The sequence below is a fragment of the Colius striatus genome, chromosome 2, assembly GCF_028858725.1.
Source record: "Colius striatus isolate bColStr4 chromosome 2, bColStr4.1.hap1, whole genome shotgun sequence".
NCBI lineage: Eukaryota > Metazoa > Chordata > Aves > Coliiformes > Coliidae > Colius > Colius striatus.
Window position 1 is genome coordinate 76,491,997 of NC_084760.1, and position 19,088 is coordinate 76,511,084.

General features: G+C 36.2%; 1 protein-coding gene across 5 annotated transcripts in view; it reads right to left on the reverse strand.

The window, feature by feature from the left end:
* Positions 1–19,088, reverse strand: part of HEATR5B (HEAT repeat containing 5B) — a 58,146-nt gene that overhangs the window by 29,871 nt on the left and 9,187 nt on the right. For all 5 annotated transcript variants that reach the window (XM_061991143.1, XM_061991142.1, XM_061991144.1 and 2 more), the window contains 13 exons: positions 17,531–17,686; positions 15,890–16,140; positions 15,378–15,489; positions 14,039–14,191; positions 13,654–13,753; positions 12,889–12,998; positions 11,590–11,753; positions 9,401–9,576; positions 8,059–8,164; positions 6,103–6,293; positions 4,531–4,690; positions 1,810–1,999; positions 310–479 (listed from right to left, as the gene is read on the reverse strand). In XM_061991143.1, the coding sequence (XP_061847127.1) occupies positions 310–479; positions 1,810–1,999; positions 4,531–4,690; positions 6,103–6,293; positions 8,059–8,164; positions 9,401–9,576; positions 11,590–11,753; positions 12,889–12,998; positions 13,654–13,753; positions 14,039–14,191; positions 15,378–15,489; positions 15,890–16,140; positions 17,531–17,686 (2,039 nt within the window). The remainder of the gene's footprint in view (positions 1–309; positions 480–1,809; positions 2,000–4,530; positions 4,691–6,102; positions 6,294–8,058; positions 8,165–9,400; positions 9,577–11,589; positions 11,754–12,888; positions 12,999–13,653; positions 13,754–14,038; positions 14,192–15,377; positions 15,490–15,889; positions 16,141–17,530; positions 17,687–19,088) is intronic.

Genomic DNA, 19,088 nt, shown 5'->3' on the forward strand with positions numbered 1-19,088 from the left:
TGTGGATGCAATCAGTAGGAGGAAATAGAGCATTCCAGCATCTTTTTACTCAGTCTTACTACATACAAAAGCTTTCTATCTTCTGATATCTAGGGTGAAAGACAATCAGACCCTATAGCTTCAATTTGGGCAGCATTCTGAAAAGATCTAAAACGGTAGACATTGTTTTATTGCATTCCAATGTTTTTGCAAATGTGACTTGCTTATTAGATAAAGGTATCCTTGACATCTTGTTAAGTACATCTCCTATCCTCTGCCAAGCACATACACAAAACTTTAAAGAAGAAAACGGATGCATTTTTTACTCACACAAAGACTGGGAACCAGGCTGGATAGGTTGACATGCCTTGGTGCAAACATATGAAGTTGCTGAAGGCAGGATATGGCAGCTGCCTGAACAAGTGAGTCTGAATGGTCTTGTGTGATTGCACATCCCACCAAACAGGAAGAACGGATTGTTGAAATCGTAGCTCCGTTACCTAATGATGCAATGGGATATCCGTAACATAGCAACATTTTACTATAGAACTGTAGGCTAAAAACCTTTGAGAAGTAAGAATTTTGAAAACTTCAAAGTTCACAGATAACATGGAACTTTTCTGAAGGCCAAACACAAATTACTATCTACACAACTTATAAAAAAAAACCCCAAAACACTACAGACCAATACCTCTTTTTTTAGCTCAGTCAAATAATGTTCCATGCAAGTGAAATTTTGGGTTAATGCTCTTCAGTCAGAAAGATTTTGAGAATATCTTCCCAGGACATGAAATCAGCAAGTTATTTGATCTTAAATTTTGAAAGTCTTTCACTCTATACATATGGCCAACATTTCATTCAATAAACCATTTCCTAAAATATACAAATTAAGGTAGCATACACATATGCAAGTGGTTTTAGTTAGCTCTATTAGATGAGCTGCACTGCTCTAATAGTATAAGCATTCAAGAGAATCACTGTGAATTTGGAAAAAAAATCACATTCTGTATTTTAAGAATCAACCTCTCTCAGGTTTATTTAAAAAATCTTGAATTATAGACAAATGTAACTTGCAGAAGACATTCTACATAAGTTGTTTATCTTATTTTAAAAGTAATGACATTCCAGATCAAAAGGTTAACACACAGTACACAGACTCAACTTCATTTAAACCTTCCAGAAGTTTTTTTGGAACTTGATATTTCAGTTCAGTTATTTAAAATTCACTAGTGGCTGACTCTCTGGCACTGCATTAGAGATTATCCTATAAATATTCCTAAAAAATCCAGTTAGACGAAGTTACAAGTCACAGTTTAAGACACAGAATTTCAGATACAGTGTTTGGAATTACAATATTTTTTTCTTTTCTACAGTCAAGTACAGTGATCTAAGAGTAACAAGAATTAATATAATTGAGTTATAGTTTACAATACTACCATTTAAGTCAAATCTAAGTTCTTGCCATCAGTTTAAAAAAAGTGACAAAAATGGGGAGGAAAAATCTTGCTTCTCGTCCCACATATACACAAAAATATGTGCAGCAAAATACGCAGCAAGGATATTTTTCATCTTTTACCCACCATGCAAGAAAATGCAGAACACCACACATCACTGCACCTTCGTCATACAAACCCCAAATTTCAGTCAAAAAAGCCCCAAGCAGTCGTAAGTAGGATCAGAAGTGAGGCTGTTTTCAGGACTGTAAATGAATTTGTCAATGTCTCTTTCCCCAGCAAATGACACAAAATATTATTTTCTTCCATTTAAGATTGTAATATGTTCTCTTAATACAAGTTAGAATTTTTGTTTTCACTTCAAATTCCCACTAACCTTGCAGCTCAGGCCCAACAGTAGTTATTATAGCTCCAAGACAACGGCCCAAGCATTGATGTACTTCTGTATGTGACGGTGGAACAGTTAAGAGCAGAGTAAGAACTAGAGAAAGTGTTGGCTCAACGTATCCACGGTACATTGGTCCACTAGAATCTACTATCAAGGCAAGTGAATGAAGAGACCAGGTCTATAAAAGAAAAACAAAACCCAAATCCAAAATAATATTTTTCAGTGACATATTCAGGAAATCTAAACAACTTTGTTTGCAGAGCAAGTCTAGCTCTGTACGTCCTTGTTTAAACATGTCCAGTTAAGCTACTGACTCCAGAAGTGTTTCAAAGTTCTCAAAATCTCAATCAATCACAAAGCAGTTTACATATTTCTAGCATACATTTTGGCCATCAGCAGCTTTGGGCATGATAAAGATGACAAAGAATGTCAAATAATGGTTAATCACTCTGAGAGGGAAAAATACAAATCATAAATCCACTTTAAAAATATCAAGGAAAAAAGAAGAGCGATACTTAAAATGGGAGAATGAAAGAATCATTCCACTTTAAAACCAAATGAAGAGTCAGAAATGGGCAGTTGACAAAGTCCTTAGTGGGGAGTGCATTCAACATTCGACTAAAAACTCATTTTCATGAAAAAGTGAAAGGTTCACATGCATTTTCTAACTAATTTTATTACAGAGTGAAAGAGAAGAAGGCAGCACTGTTCATAGTCAGTGTACTACAGGATGAGGAAAAAAAAATGGTGAAAGATGAACCTATTTCAGTTGCAAAATACATAAATATTGAAAAAGCAAATTCTAATTGTCAAAGCAAAATGGTGGCAAGAGAGGGGCAAGGTTTAAAAATCTTTTCACAGTGGACTGGTGTCACACTCAACAGAAAATAAGGCAGGTATGCGAGTTCCCCCTGGGCTTGCCCTTTATACTTCACTTTTTTTTCATAAAGCAGTAATCCTTTCCATTTTGTTCTTTAAATGAATGGTACACAATTATATGCCTCAAAATTACTTATTCATACGTGAAGTAACATATGCAAACTGAACTTTGTTTTACCTTAAATAAAAGAGATTTTTAAAAGACATTTTTAATTGTATTTATAGATTATTATTTTTTAAACATGATCTCCAAACAATACTAGGTTTGTTTTCCCAAGTGATAACCTTAACTATTTTTGTTATCTTTTTTATTGCCATGAAGAAAAGAAATAAGAAGGTTCTCTAGCACAAGTTCTATCAAGTTAACAATTTAAACCAAGATGGAAGTACAATTCTGTATAGTTACTGAGGGCTTCAGTTTTTCTATCTGTTAGTATAATGTGCCCCTATTAAGGGGCTGCACAAAAAGTGCTGCTGCTAAAGCATTATAGTCATAGAATTATAGTATGGTAGGGGTTGGAAGAGACCAACCCTCCTGCTAAAGCAGATCCACCCAGATCAGGTCGCACAGGAACACGCCCAGGTGGGTTTTGAAGACCTCCAGAGAAGGAGACTCCACACCCTCCCTGGGCAGCCTGTGCCAGGGCTCCCTCATATTCACAGGAAAATAGTTTTTTCTTATCAGTTACTATAACTTGTGAAAAAAAAACCAAAAAAAACCCCTGTTTTATCAAGTAATTTGACTATAATCTTAGAACAACAATAATTACAGACAAGATAGTTGCTTTTACTCTTTTTCTCTTTTTTTAAAATCCTTCTAAATTATTTATTTTATTCTAGTGCTTTGATAGATTTGACTGCTGTAGACAAAAAAGTCAGCACTTTTCCCTCTAATATTCAATTTCTTACTGTAAAGACAAATGTATTGGTCCATCTAGCACTCTCTTCTTTTTACACCAGCAGCCACAGACAGAGGCTTAACGGAGAATAAAGATAGACAAAGTCACTGATCCCTCAAATTTCTCCTGGGACGGCATATTCTCCAGTTTTCAAGTATTTTCAACTTAGAAAACTTTCATAACTACAGTTTTTATACATGTTCTGCAACTATAAAGGCATTGCTCTTTCGACGGCATATTTAGCCCCCTTTTTACTCTGCCAGTAACTTTTCGCAGTCAAGTTGTCTTCTTGTGAGATTTCAGATGTCTACAGTCCATATTGGACAGAAACCCCACCCTGCCTTTACCTTGTCTTGGACTTGGATCTTACTAGTTCCCCTTCTGTCCCTTAAGCAGAGTTTAGCTTGCAACAGATTTTTCACTGTCACAATATAACTCTCCAAAGATGACCTACTACCAAACTGTGTTCTCAGTATCACATGCAGTGAAATTACTTGGCAAAGAATATTGCTGCTCATCATCTGAGACTCCAGTAACTGATCACATGTTAACCTTTAGCCAGTTATTAAAAACTTTAGTTTAAGCAGCTAAGGAACACTTTGCTTTAGAAGTACAGTCAGGAATACACCCACAGTGAATTACTCTGGCTCAGCTGACAAGCAAACCCTTGTCAGTCTGAATTAATGTGAACACTTGCAACTACCTCCCTAACAAACAGACAGGCTACATTTTCATTGCAGTACATATTTGGGATGCTGTGCTGTAAGAGTTCATAAGGAACTTCCTACTTTCTTCATGCTCCCTGGCACATGATACATTCACATAAGTTGCCTTATATATGACAACGTCCATTGAAAAACGTCTGACCAGACAACTTAATTATTAATCTTGAACATTTAAAAATAGTTTTACAGTGACTGGTTTTTTTTACCTGGACTTCAGGAGAGGTTCCATCTTGTGCCAAAGCCAAGAGAATACTGACACTAGTTTTCAGATGCTGTCCAGAACCTATTCCACCAACATACCGATGGAGACAGCCCAGAGCCAAAGAATGGCCTGTTCGTGATACAACATCTCGAGCAGATTTTAACCTATTTTAAATAAAAAGAAACCACGTAATTCACTGTTTCCTACGAAGAAACCGTCAAGTATCACAACAGTGCAAATGGCTAAAGGAATTTTGCCCACCACCTTACAAGACCTTGAGAAGCCTTAACAACAGAAGCAAAAACAAGGTACTTAATCTATATTGCTAGTAAACCAGACTACATATATGAAGTAAATTTAAAAAAAAAGACAATGGTTTAACAGTTATTTTCTTTCTTCCTGGTCAGAACTTGACATTTTAGATGATGAAGGGTACAATATACTGAGAAACGACAAATATACAGCTACATCTTCTACTGCAGCCAATTGAACAACTTTTTAATACAGTTGTCTTCTTCTACAACTGCACTGTATGACTTTTCCAACTTTTTTTTAATTAGTGTTTTAGAAACTAAACCAAAACTAATAGCTTTCTGAATGACCTAGTTGTATGAAGCAAGTGACTTGTTCAGTACTCTCCACAACAGTTCTGCTTCTGAATGCACATCATTTACCTTACTTTTCTGTCCCTTCCCTATCCCTCAATAAGGTTTTAAAGTTAAGTATCTTAATCAGAAGATTCTCTTTTTTTTCATGGTTGCCTGTACATGAGAGGTAAGCATGTTCTTATCCATGAGTGAATAACAAGTAAATAGAAATCTGAAATACAAAATAATTACTTGACAGTGTCAATGGACTGGCAACCATTAACAACTTGAAATCTAAATAAGAAACCAAGGAAACAGTTTTGGTAATAGAAATTCAAGGAAAGACAATACAATTATGTATTTTACTACAAGATGAAATGATGGGAAAAACTGAACTACCTAGAGGCAGGATAGCTGGACCAAGTCCAGCATGTTGATGTGGATGCAGCCTGACCAGCCAAAAACATCAGCTGCAACCTTGAGGCAAGTGCATTCTGATTCTGATTTAGCCTGGTGTCTTAAATTTAAGCCAAAATTTTGTAAAAAAGTTGTCTTGTTACATCTACCAGACATACTTCTAAAGATATGAGACTAACAACAGAATATGGAAAAAAAAAACATGTACCACAAGGTATGTTAAAGTAACATGTAAAGAGGATGTTTTGAGTAAACAGAACCACTATCACACAATTCATACTACAGACATAGCATAAGCTGCACTATCTGAAGCAGTTTAGTCATCTTCAAATAACTCATCAAAAACCATTCATTGGTTTCATTACACATCCCAAATAGTTTAACAAGTCAGGTCTTATTCATGGAAGCATCACATGAAATACAAGAAGAAGAATGTTTGAAGGTTTGTTAGATCTACATCATCATAGCAATCAAGCATGAAGAGGAGAATCAATATGGTATTTAATAGAGGAATCTTCCAAACTACATTAAACTATACTTTTATTTGCATTCCTGAATCAAAACCAACTTACTTATCAAAACTGTATTGAGCCATTCTAGCAATGAAAGAGGCTTCTCCAACCACTTGAGCCATTCTACCAAGAGCTTCACCTGCTGCACATCTCAAAATAGGGTTAGGATTATCAAGGGCACCCATTACCAGTGTCAGAGCAGACTTGCGGACTTCTTCTGGTCCTAACGTGCTTTTATTCTCAGCTAAACCCTACATGAAAGAAAGAAAAAAAAAAAAAAAAAAAAAAAGAGGGAAAAAACCCCAGTCTAAAGCAGGGCAGAAAAGGAAAACATAAGAGCAATTTTACTATTTTTGAGCTATTAAAAAAATGTGCACTTTCCCTTTTGTTTGAATTCATGGTCATTTATCATAAAATATACTGACTGAAAATATTTCAAATTCAATATCAAGGACATACTCATATATTTGCCAACACTTAACTGTTTCACACAGAGGAAGACCTGTTGCATGAGTCTTTTGTATAAAATGCATTAGTGCCACATGTACCCTAGTGCCACTAAGTCAGGACACTCCAGAAAAAAAGAGAGGCTTTAAAATCTAACTGCAACATCTGACTGACAGGAAAACCACAGAGTAGCTATGTTTCTGCAAGAACCAGCCAAATTGAAGATCTTTTAGTCACATGAAAATGTTTTTTTCTCAATCATCTTGATGATCATCTTTGCAAACATGTATACAGCCTGTTATATGAACATTCTATAGAATCATAACACTAAATATTGCTTCTGCAGCTTCTTTGGTTCCCATAATTCCTTAACAGTACATCACCTTGTATTATGACTTTCAAGAAGTCTTTTACTTTGAGAAAAACAATAAAATACATGTGAATAAGAATACTGCATGTATTATAAAAGCAGAAGTTGATGGCTCTGCTGTTCAAAAATCCTTTTTCAGCTCTGTTTTGACAATTCTTTGGCCATTTTGCATGGCACAGAAAATCCCCCAGGCATTTGTCTCAATTACTTTTCAACTTGTAGCAACATAGTTCACATTTGTAAGAAGCAAGCAAGAAAGAGAGATGTTGTTTTGCCAGTGTCTTTTGCCCATGAACCAATGGCATGGAGCCCTGATAAGAACTGCTGTAAATTAGAGTAATTTTTTGTATGGCAGAGGTCAGACAGGAAGAAACTCATCCAATCTTTAATTACAGACCAGCACTTCTATGAGGGCAGCTTCCCCAGTGCACCACATCTAGCTTTTCTGAAGATGAGCATGGATGATAATAATAGACATTGTTAGATAGATTTATGAATTGGAAACTATATAAAAGAGCATCAGGAGAAAAAAACAAAACAAAACAAACAGACCAGAAACGTCTTATGAAATTTGACTAGCAGAAAGAAAATCCTGCACTCTGGACATTGTTCCACAAAGCCTTGACTCAATGTAAGTCATTGAAATCAAATATTTCTCAAGACTATTATTTGTGACTTCCTGTCTAGCTTCCTGACTTGGTAGTTTGATTGGCAAGTGTAGACAGAGAACACAGAGATGTAATTGAAGTCAGTGGGACTGGACATAATCATCTAGAATTCTATGCAATATTAGCGGGTCTTAAGAGGAAAAAAATTAAGACATCCAAAATGAAATGTCAAATCTATTTTTGGTTTTATTCCCATGAGCCTCATCTGTACAATACTCTGTAACATGAGGCGAGTTTTGAGTATATATGACAAAGTACTTAAATCCAAGTTTATCATCCAAATAAAACTATAGGATTGAGAAAGCGAAAAAATGACAGTCTGCATGTGAGCCTCATCTGTTCTCTGTACTGATATATGCAGGCAAGTGCTCACACTAATACCTGAAAAACAGTCAGTTTTGGTATTTTGACATTTTTGAATGTTTAAGTGGTAACTTCAGTAGCATTCTTCAAACAGCCTTTTGTACTAAATACAAATTGATGAATCAATCCACTGATCTTTGTCATCCATTAAAAGTTTACAAGTTTTACCTTCAAGGCACTAAGAACAGCAGTAAAGATATTAAGCTGCACAGCTTGCTGGCGAACACCTTTAGCCTGCTTGACACATTCAGCAAAGTGATCCAACATCTGTAATCTAAAACAAAGGAAAAAGCATAATTTATGTTATATCTTTTAAAAATACAAACTAAAACAAAGATGGTAAGAAAACCAAATGCACACAACAAAAAGGGCCTTTTAAGTTCAGTCTTCAAAGAACTTCTTTAAGTTCTGCTTCAGGGGCTGCAGAAGGTATTCACTTTAGGCAGAAATAGTAGAGTTATTCTCCATGTCCCTTTGCTGATTATTTTGGCTCATCCAGAAATGTTTACCACTCCTTTTGAAGAAAACACCAAGAGGAAGTGAGTCTTCAGATATATTTGTCTGTGTAACTGCAAATCTATGCGTACAAAAGTGAAAAAATACCACCTCTCCAATACTGTTCAAAACAGTGTTATCCTGCATATTCCTGTTATTATTCCTATTGTTACCCCCATTTAACCATGCCAGAAAGTGTTACTGGGAGGAGGAGTACTCCCTAGAAGACAGGCAGAACAGGAGTATAATGAATAATCTACATTCTTAACTACTTGGCAAGTCCCCAGCTAAATCTTTCCATGGCTAACAAAATATATAGACTACACTGAATTACTGCAAGCTGGCCTCAAGTCTGTCCTGCACTTATTGCAAAATGCAGCTGACTGCTAGGGAAAAAATAGTCCCATCAGGATGGCACTGGAAGATAATTTTACTTTGAACTGTATCTTTAAGCTGCTTTCACTCTGTATGCACTGATGAATTAGCTAAACTGAATTATGAAAGTTGTCCTGACAACTCATAACTCTGCAAAGGCAATGTGGAACAGAAAGGAAAATAAGATGAATTCCATTCCCTCTTTTTCACGACTCATAAAATCATCCGCTAAGTTAAACAGTCTTACTCATGGAGGCCAAATGAAATTCAGTGGGTACTACTGAAATGTTTTCAAGGCTGACCTGAAGTAAGTTGCAACAGCTACTTTTGCAGGAAATTACAGTTTTAGAGATATTACTACTTTTAAATGTAGTAAGAAGAGAGAAGAATCTACTACCACCTCTGAACTCTCATCTTCAAAACTGATTAAACCTTATTTCTAAACTGATTTGACATGTTCTGGAATCCTCAGACACAATGAATACCAAATACTGAACTCTCAATTTAAAGACAGTTGATATCAAAAGTAGATTTTAACAAAAAAAAAAAAAAAACACAAAATCCCCACAAACTTCAAAAGATAATATTATCCAGAAAACAAGGCATTAGGTTCTGAAATTGAACACTGATGTAAACTGACCTATGTTTGTAAGAGACATGAGGAAAAACCACACCAAAGAGAGCCACAGATGCATCAATGACAGATACTCCTAAAGGAAGGGGGCCAGGTACAGCTTCACCAGCAGGGATACGCAAATAAATTGAAGATGGATCATGTTCCAAAGCACCACTTCCAGATGCGCTGTTTGGCTGAAGCTGCAAAACACAACATTAACATGAATACCTCTGAACACACCTTCACAAAGGAAATCTGGAACTAAAGATAACACATATACAGTAGCTTCCAACAACAAAATAGACTATGAGCACCCACAAGCAACTGCACTATCCCCATGCACGTGCACACTAGCATTTATAGGGACATGTAAATCCCAGGGGTCAAGGCACTTAACAGTCAGACAAATGCACAAACTATCACTCCTGGTAGTAAGAGATGGAAATTAGAGAAAAGCTAATTAACTCTGGTACTAACAGTAGCTCCTGAATCAATGACTACAAAGAGACATTTCAGAAAAAAGGGTTTAATTCACTCTCTGAGTATTGAGTTCAAACACAGTATATTAAATTATTAGTTTTGGCTGTAATGATTCCCTGACTCTCTATACAGAAAGATTTAGAAACAATACCAAAATTATTAACATTGCTATCATAATGAAAATACTTCCTAACCATTTTTATTTCAGGAAACATAATCTTCTATTTTCTCTGGAGGAAAAATACTTTTTATAACTTGTTAATCATTTAATAATGTATTCTTCTTAAAAGGTCAGAAAACAGAGCAAACATTTGTTAAGACCTCCATATAACTAAAAAAATTAAAATGTGACCAAGCACAGGAGAATCCTGTGATGCCCTACTGGGCTTCAGTTATCAACAGTGACACTGGTTTACAGGTTAGAGGTAAAAACCAAAACCCTCATAACAAAAGTAAACCAAACCCACAAAACAGGAAAAAAATCCCATAATGCAGGGGGCAGACAGGAATGTCACAGAAAACTCTATTGATTGAAGACTGCAGTGGAGGTGTACTACAAGAACTACCACAACAAAAAAAGGAAGTTTACAAACTCTTTTTTTCTCTTTGACATGTTGATCTTTTCTCAGAAGCAGTTTCGTTTCAGTGTCTTTAATCTGGTATCAGTCTTGGCTTTTGGATCTGCTCAATCAAAACGTGCCTTCTAAGAATCGTTGTCATTATTAGATAGGCAGTGGCAGAAGAGGTGTCTTCAGCTCCACCATTCTTAAACAAAAGAAATTCTGAGAAGCTGAGTTGCAAAGTTTGTGATGGCACAGCTCAGCAAATACTCAGGAGAGTTAGTTGTCTAGGGAATACCATCCACTGAGAAATCAAAAATCAGTACAGAATTACGAAGACAGAGATAGCTTGGCATGTATACCCAGATGGACAGAAATTTTTTCTCCATGATATTAAATCCTCAAATACATGACAGTAAAAGGCTTAAAAGGGGGTAGCCGGACCCTTTCTAGTCATCACAAATTAGAAAAGCAGAGAGGTCATGAACAGAGAGCTTCCTAAACTAAACTTCCTAAACATTAACAAATCATTCCGTATGCTACATTCCTTCTCCAAGGGCCATGTGACCACTGATCTGAAAAATTTTATTAAGAGAGACCCCTAGAGTAACACTTGCTTCCTTTTTTTACATCATTCATTCCTTTGCTTCAAAGACTCACTTTTTTAAACGTGCAGCAAATTCCTTGTATTGACAACAAAACTGTGTCAACACTTCCAAATTAAATGCAGGGTTTCATACTACACCTATAAAACCAGTTAAATCTTGCTTTGTTATAACACCATTTGCCATACTGATATTTTGACAGCACTTTCATTATAAAACATATCAAGTAGAACTTACATTTCTCCCGGTTCAAAAAAATTACCTAAGAGAACAACTACTTGACTAGATCAGGGAGGGGGGTGGGGGAAGAAGCACTGTTTTGTTTTAAAGTAATTAGGTTAGTTCAGTAACGACAGCTGGATAAGCAGTATTATGCAATTTATATCTCAGCTGTTGGTATTTTTTTATCAAAATAGTACACAGCAGATCAAATGACTTACACCTAACAAACCTCTGAAATAAGACTAAAAACAAGGCATGAAGCTTCATTTTTAGAAGGCTTCCCACGTACACACATCACACAGACAGATATAATTCATAATCTGCACTTCTTCCAGTTTTTTATTACCTGGTCCTCAATTGACTTATGATCCGTTTCCTGCAGCCAAGAGCCAAGAAGAACACTATCATCATAATGACAAAGAGACCTTAGGAGCGATGTGGTTGTATTAGCAGAATTATCTGTCAAAGTAAATTCTGCTACCAACTCTCGAAGAAGTGCATTAAATGATCCTAAAAGGATAAACATTAAAAAGAATCATTCCTGCTTCTTATCCAAAACATTTCAGGTAGTGATTGCAAGTTACGAATCAAAGCATGGACCATTACCTCAGTTTTACAGGTAGCAATTAGACAGAGAAGTCAACTTGACAAAACTAGAGTTGAAAGCAGGGCTTCAAACAGAACCCTGGCCTCCCAATTTCCAAATCAATGTTCTAAACAACACATGAGGATGACAACTCAGATTTCGCAAAACTCTGCTTAGTCATGTGATCATGTAAATTTAATAAATTAACAAAAATAAAATCTAAAACCTAAATCATGTGGCAATGCCTAGCAATCTAGCATAAATCTAATAGAGTTTTTTTTTGAAGCAAAACAGAACATAAAATAGCAGAAATCAAAACTAAATCTTCATTTCTTTCATGCCCTTTGAGCACGCTAATGTTCTCTGTCTCTTAAGTAACAATGACATAAAACATCAAAATTGGATTTCAGAACACCATCTCCATAACTTTCAAACCCAATCCTGGGGCTGTTTAGTCTGGATAAGAGGAGACTGCAGAGGTGGGGGTCTCATTAATATTTACAAATATCTAAATGGTGGATGTCAGGAGATTTGGGACATCCCTTTTGTGTTGTATCTAGGGACAGGACAATGGGTATCGGAAAGAAGCTAGAACATAAAAAGTTCCATTTAAACATAAGGAAAACTATTTCATTGTTTAGGTGACGAAGCCCTGGCACAGGCTGCCCAGGGAGGGTGAGGAGTCTCCTTCTCTGGAAGGTCTTCAAGACCCACCTGGACATGTTCCTATGCAACTTGATCTAGGTGAACCTGCTTCTGCAGGGGGGTTGGACTAGATGATCTCTAAAGGTCCCTTCCAACCCCTACCATTCTATGATTCTATGAGCATAAAATTGTATGAGTTACAGTCCTGTTTAAGTGTTACTTTCATATTTTGCAATATTTACACTCTGTATTCATACTGTCAAGATGACGTACAAAAAAGGAATCTAGTACAAGATTCTTAGACTCCTACCCTATTTTGACTTTCATATCTGCTTCAAAAGCAAGCACCAAAAATACATCAAAAGAGGTTAGCGGCATTTTTACTTTAATAGAAATTGTTAAAAATGTATGTACCTTCGTATGTCTTTGGAGGTAATAAAGCCAATATATCATAAAGTCTTAAACGGACCATGGCTGCACTAGCTTTCAGATGAGCTCCATGGGCTTTAATTACTGATGGAATGCTGTAGAATCAAAAGAGAAGAGACAACCAGAAGTATTGCTGCTACTGAAAATAGTATTTTCAGATTTCTTTTTGCAAGATATGTCTCTAGCCAAGACAAGAAAACAGTGTTCAGAGAACTAGTCTGAGCAACATTATTATCACTGCATTTTCAGAGGTAATTGTACAGAGCAGACTTCTGTTTTTTTAAAGTACACACTGTTGTAAATCAGAGACACAAAAGTCCTGAAAAGAAAAGGGACGAGGGGAAACACAATATCAAACCACAACACCCAACCCAAAGCAATGTTTTGTTCTTCTATTTTGTAGAATGTTTAAAGTTCTTTCATTTGTACATATCGTGAGAGGAAATTTTATTGACTAACATCTCCAGGCTAAGAAAATCATGAATTCAAAAGGCACACTGAACTAGGAATCCGAAACAGTTAACAAGGTGTTCCCTTCAGTGTGGGCTATGCAATTATATATGTAACATATATTAGATTCTATGATTCTAATATACTCTTACAAAGAGAACAAACATTAAATCCACTGCTCATAAAAGTTTTTTCAACACAGACATGGAACAACAGTGCAGTACTGGGTCAGAATAGTAATCAAAGCAATTTAGTTCTAGCATTTGAGGTCTGGGAAAAGAGCACAAACTGTGTACTTACTGTGACATCATTGTCATGGCACATTCTATGGGTGTCATCAGTTTCCTGATCACATCCTCAGTAAGGAGCTCAGGACAGTGAGCGACAAAACTTCTCATAGCTAATAACAAAATAGTTCAAATTGGAATTTTACTCAAAATAAATTATGAACAAGATACAGGTCCCGACAGAATACCAAAAAAGTAGCAATTAAAAAGTGCTTACTCAAAGACCATGATATATGTTTGTGAAACTCTATGCCAAAACCAGGTCACATCGAGGAAAATCTGACACATCTTACTCATTTTCAGAGAAAGCAGGGAAGTTATGAGAGTTATCTCTGCAATGCTTTAGATCATGTTTTGGTTCACTCCACACTTGAAATCTTTAAGTTCAAAACTCTTACCACACAGAGCTCCAGCACGGCCTTCCAGCGTCACTTGCCAGGTAAAAGAATCTCCTCTTGCTTTCTCTGCTTCCAGCTCCTTCAGAGAGCGAGGAAACACGTTTCGCCACAGCAGCAACATCTTAGGCAGATGATAGCGAACAACAGAAGGGCCTATGTAAAAAAAAAAAAAAAAAAGAAAGTGGCAGTGTAACAAAAATGTGTTTTTAACTAAGTGTGAAAAAAATCTGTCATGGCAGATTTTTCTCTTATTTCACCTCTCTCCCTTTACTCTCTAATTGAACAACAAAAAAAAAAAAGAAAATGTTTTCTTGTTTCTATGTTGAAAGCATAGCAAATAAATAGTATAGGCAACTGTTGATATCAGTACTAAAAATAGGAAATAGGCAATTCTATACATCACTATGTAATATGTAACCACTGCTAACGGTCTTTTTACTAACATTTAATTCTGACTTCTAACTGTTTATATTACTATTTTGAAGGCAAGTTCTTTAGCCTATCCCAACTTGTTCATAAAATGAATAGAAAAATAATTGTCATTTCCTGATTATGTAACTAGTTTAATGGTCAAGATTAATGAAATCTTATGAAAAAGCTCCAGAAAATCTGGTGCAACTGCATTAAAAACATCTTGGAGGACAATCAAAACATGACAAGGTGGAAAAGAGACAATTTAAGAGAAGCAAGATGAAACACAAAATGGTGTTTACGGAGAAATCAAAATATTGAAGAATGCATCATATTTTCCAGTAAAAAAAAAACAAAACTGAACAAAACAAAACCAAAACCAATCCCCCCAAAAAAATCCCCAACACAACTACTATTGCTGCAAAATTCAAGAGTACACTTACAACTTCTCACAATACAAGTTCTGCTGTTTCTGTGATGGCAGATAAGAATGTGAGGCTGGCTTTTCTAAAAGACAACTGAATGGCTTTAAACTGGTAACAGTACTGTTGCCTATCCAGAGGCACACATGCAATTTGTTGGTATGCTCATTACATTTTATTTACAGTCCAATTCTTCAGCATGATAGTATTAAGGAATGAAGACTACAGGCAATTTTATCCTTTTCACAAAATGACTAAAGCCTGAGTTTCTAGAAACAGAGCAGAATTTTTTTAGGTACAACACCTTTTGCTACCCTTCAGCTTACACAAAACCTAATATTCCACTTCTCCCCAACGTAAACATTGCTGAAATAAAGACATCAATACTCTGTTACCCTTGGTATAAATACTCTTGTGCTAGATACATAGAGACCATTTGCCATAGTGGATAATCAGAAATACTGGACAATCATTAAAATAAAACACATCCAACTGTTTTTACAAACCTAGAGTCATAAGTGCTCCAAGTAAAAGCCATCCAGCTTGAGTACGCTGCAAGGAGAGTCTGCTGTTTTGTGCAGCAGTTCGTAACAGATCCTCAGCGATACTGACCACCATCTGCACCAATGGATTTGAAAAACACAAATTAAGCCACTGCTACGCTTCTACCCTTACAGACTGTAACTGGATATGCTCTCATATCATTTTAAAACTGTCTCCTCTAAAGAATGAATGGAAATTAATTTCATGCAGATGAGCAGTGTTTTGCATATGACAACACAGACAGTAATATTCTCTTCAGCGAGTATTCATCCATATGCCAAACAAGAATGCAAATTTTATAAAGAGGAGAGAAAAAAGCTGGTAAACATTGCAAATTAAATACAAATACATTCTCTGGCCATTGCTCTCTTGTTAGGTACAAGTTCAATTTGAATAACGCTTTAACTCATTACCATGCCACACGTTTTGCAAAGCTATTACTTCATTGTCACAGATTAAATGCTGATTCTCTCACCTTTCCTTTGGCGTGAGGAATACCTAACGGACACTGATGCACACCACCTAACAAAGCAGCCATGGCAAAACTGTAGCCACTAACAGCTTCAGGGGAGGTCTTCAGATTGTTGAGTCTTTCTGCACATCTATCTAAAAATGGAGTCAACTGAAAGGGCAACGCCACAGCTACACACCGCAAGCACCATGCAGCAGCAAGTCGAGCAGCCATGGTGGGATGAAGAAGAACCGACGTTACTGTCTCCAACAGACCTACAGAAAAGAGAGTTTACAGTCTTAGAGTTATGAGGTGCTTTTTAACATATGTAGACAAGTAAATTGAATCAATACTAGTCAGGCAACATGAAAGCTAAGAAATCCCGAATTAAAATATTTGAGTTTTATCACTTTGCCTTTTTCTTTCAGGAAAGACAGAGGTGTTGTGAGCATTATGCTGCTCCACATCAGGTTTCAGCAGCAAAATTTGAGCTGCCAAAGTCATAGCACTGATTCCTATTACTTGAACAACTGAAAAGAGGCTGTAACAGGGAGCATGCACTGGGTGAGATGATTCCTACAGTCTGCCTATTTTTTATAAAGATTACCAATAATAGAGCAACAGTAAAACTAGTCTTTGGGTTTGTCTCACATTGTAGACAAGTACATGTTATAGATGTCACTGACTGCTGTACTCTGCTTCTGACACAGTGCTGTTGCCCCTGCACCATATTACCAGCCTTTTGCACTTTTCAAATCTCCACAACACCTGGCTAATCCTGCTTTCTGTGAGCTCTCTAGTCCAATCTGTATCCAAACCTTTAGTCCAGATCTCTAACTTTGCAAACTCCTACTTCAAAGACCCCAATGCTGCCTTATTTCTTGCTTTCTCTGGAGCTAGTGAACAATTTTTAACCTGTTTACTCCATAGCAGCTTGCAGAAATAACGAGACACAGTCCCCTTTCTTCTTATGGGGCACTGCACCCAGAAGGAATAAATACGAGCACAGTCTTCCCCATCCCACAGTTGGAGCAAAATCAGCTTCAGAAGAATGTCATATGCATCAAGACAACAATTTAGATAATGAAATGTCTAAAAGAGGTTGTATTTCCATTGGAAAACACATAGCCATCCACAAACTGAAAAGCTTACAGGGTAAATGTGGATTCAGATGTTAAGGCGAACAAGAAATGCCACAGTAGACCTAGTCAACTTAAGTCAAATAACTAGTTTTTAAAAATGGGGCTATTCACGGCTTCATCCTGGCAAAACACTCTTAACCACCTCACAGAAATCTGGCATCTGAAGGTAATACAGCTTTCCTGGAGCAAATATGTCAGATCTTATACAGAAAAACAATGAATTTCCTAGAAAACCATTATCAGAAATCAATCAGTGATAAAAACCACAACTTTACTAAAAAAAAGGGCTTCAGGAGGACTTCTATCAAAAAAGTTGTTTAATACTTTGTCAGAAGTTGGGGTACTAAACACAAAGACCTTGACATACAGAGCTACCTGGAGTACTATAGGGAGTGCCAGTTTCATCCACTTATATCCTACAAATTAATTTATTATTTCACTAGATTTAATGATATTTCATATTAATTGTTCATTTAAACATATTAAATTGTTCAAGTTAATGTAATTATACTTATTTACATACCAATAGAGGGTTCCTGAATAAGAGGAGATGCAGTGGCATTCAGACTTTGAACCAGACTACCCAGTTCCTGTAGGGCACACACCATTACATGTTGGCTTGCAGCTACATCAGCAGCTCCTGATTTATTTTCACTGTTTGTATCATTCACTACTGCTTCTGCAGAAAAAAAAACCAAGGTAGTTTGCTTAGCTACCATTTGAATCACATCTGCACATACACAGGATAGAAAGGGACAGTCCAGTTTTGACATCAAGCCTGTATTAAAAAAAAAAAACCCACAATTTTGGTCATAGTGTAAACTCACAAAGCAAACACATTCCAATGAGAAATAGTTTTACAGCTATCAGCCAAACAGAATCACACAAAGACTATGAAAAGCAGATGTCCAGCAGCTACTATGGATGGTAGTGCACTAAGAGGTAGGATTAACAGTGTAACACAGCAAAACAAGTATACATGTAAAGTGTGTATTGTATCTACATACTGTAAGTGAAAATACAACTTTGACATATCTGCGTTCTGCATACAAATTTGCATGCATACAATGCAAAATAAAACTAAAACACTAGACCTTTAGTCAACAATTAATCACAACCTCTAGTCATCTTAAAGTTATGCAATTAAGTTCCCACATCTCACTGTAGGTTCTTTCTCCTACACAATATCCCAGAAGCAGCAACTGTCACTTCAAAGAAAAGAGACTTCAGGGCAACTTTGACAAGGTGGTGGGAGGAAGAATTTTTGCAATTGTTTCATGTCAAAGTAGCATTTCCAATAGAAATATTTTCCTGGAAGCCATATTTATTGGAACTCTTTTAAGGTTCCATATCTACCCTACCAAAAAACAGTTATGAAAAGAACCTGCAAAAGTTTCAAAACTAATCCCACTTCTTTATGTTAAACATTACTTTAAACTCAAATTAGATAGCAGCAGAAAAGAACCTGAAACAGATGTTTGGTAAATGCATTGTTGAGAAAGTAAACTGGGATTGCACAATCTCCATTTTGAATTAAACTCCTTTCATAAGAAACAAACACCAACACAATTTTGCCAGTCCTTAACAATTACATATTCTGCAATATCCTGTAAAGGGGCTATGTCTAATTCCAGTCTTTTAATTCAGTCTTCAGTGTAATTGTCACGTTTATTCAGCAAATATTTTCATACAAATATTTTAGAAGTAATTGTAAAATATCCCTTTGTAAACTCCGATTGCATATCAGTTTGAAAATTAGTGGGGCACATAGAAGGACCTACAAGATCCTGATCTACAGGATGTTCAACACTGATAGTAAAAACTTTGTGTGACTTTCAATGCAACCTATCCTAAGACAGATTGCAAATGCACACTGTTTTCCCCACTTTCATTCTAAGCTAACGCAACATCAAAAATCATTACAGGATAACAAGCCAGTTTTAAACAATCACTTTTGAAGTTGACCTTACACTTGTGACATCATATTTCAAAACAGAAAGCAACTGAATAATCCTTTACCGTAACAACAAAATTACTCCTCACAGTAGAAGAAAGCTGAAAAATTGCTGACTCGGAATAAT